This window comes from Cariama cristata, unplaced genomic scaffold, assembly GCF_000690535.1.
Source record: "Cariama cristata isolate BGI_N322 unplaced genomic scaffold, ASM69053v1 scaffold3141, whole genome shotgun sequence".
Taxonomy (NCBI): Eukaryota; Metazoa; Chordata; class Aves; order Cariamiformes; family Cariamidae; genus Cariama; species Cariama cristata.
In genome coordinates this window covers 23,077-23,827 of record NW_009599646.1, presented here as the reverse complement: position 1 = coordinate 23,827, position 751 = coordinate 23,077, and the positions used below count along the sequence as shown (strand labels likewise).

Sequence of the window (751 nt, the reverse complement as noted above, 5' to 3'; positions counted from 1 at the left end):
GGGAAAGAGCAGCTTTGACATGATAGCTCTGACTTGATGAACGTCTGAAATTTCCTTCCATCTTTATTTTTCATAGTTCCTACCAGGAAGAAATTAGCCAGTATATGATACTATTGCTCAGTAAAAAGTTCCCTGTTTTCTCTCACATGAGGACCACAGACTGAGCCTTTCTTGTTTCCTGTTAAAGAAGTTCAAATATTGAATTGACTTTAAGAAAATTGACTTTCTCTTCTTAATTATCAGGACCCCAACGGGATGCACAAGCAGCACGAGAGTTCATCCTGAAGATGTTCGTAGACCTGAATCCAGATAGTGACAAAATTATCTACTCCCACTTCACATGCGCTACAGACACAGAGAATATCCGCTTTGTCTTTGCTGCTGTCAAGGACACAATCCTACAGTTAAACCTGAAGGAGTACAACCTGGTCTAACTGTGCCTAGGAGACCCTCCAAAACCAACTTTGTGTGATTGAAGATATACGAGAGGGACTGTATTATCTGTGAAAACAATTTGCATAATACTAATTTATTGCAGGCCTGGACTCTGTGAATGTCCACAGAGTTTGTAGTTAATATTATGATTTTATTTAAAGTATATGGAGGAAAAACAAACGATGCTGAAGTACATTCACAGCACATTTCCTCATTTTTTAGGCAAAACCTTGTGACTCAATGTGTTTTAAATTCTCAGTCGTACATTTACAAAGGATAACAGTTTTTTGCTATTGAAGCAAAATCAAGCTGGTTT

The 751-nt window shown here is 37.8% G+C and overlaps 1 protein-coding gene across 1 annotated transcript in view; it reads left to right on the top strand.

The window, feature by feature from the left end:
• Positions 1–571, top strand: part of LOC104168960 (guanine nucleotide-binding protein G(q) subunit alpha) — a gene marked incomplete at its 5' end in the record, with an annotated part of 36,809 nt that extends 36,238 nt beyond the window's left edge. Inside the window, one exon of the mRNA XM_009709747.1 lies at positions 244–571. Coding sequence (XP_009708049.1) covers positions 244–434 — 191 coding nt within the window. The remainder of the gene's footprint in view (positions 1–243) is intronic.
• Between the last annotated feature and the right edge of the window lie 180 nt (positions 572–751).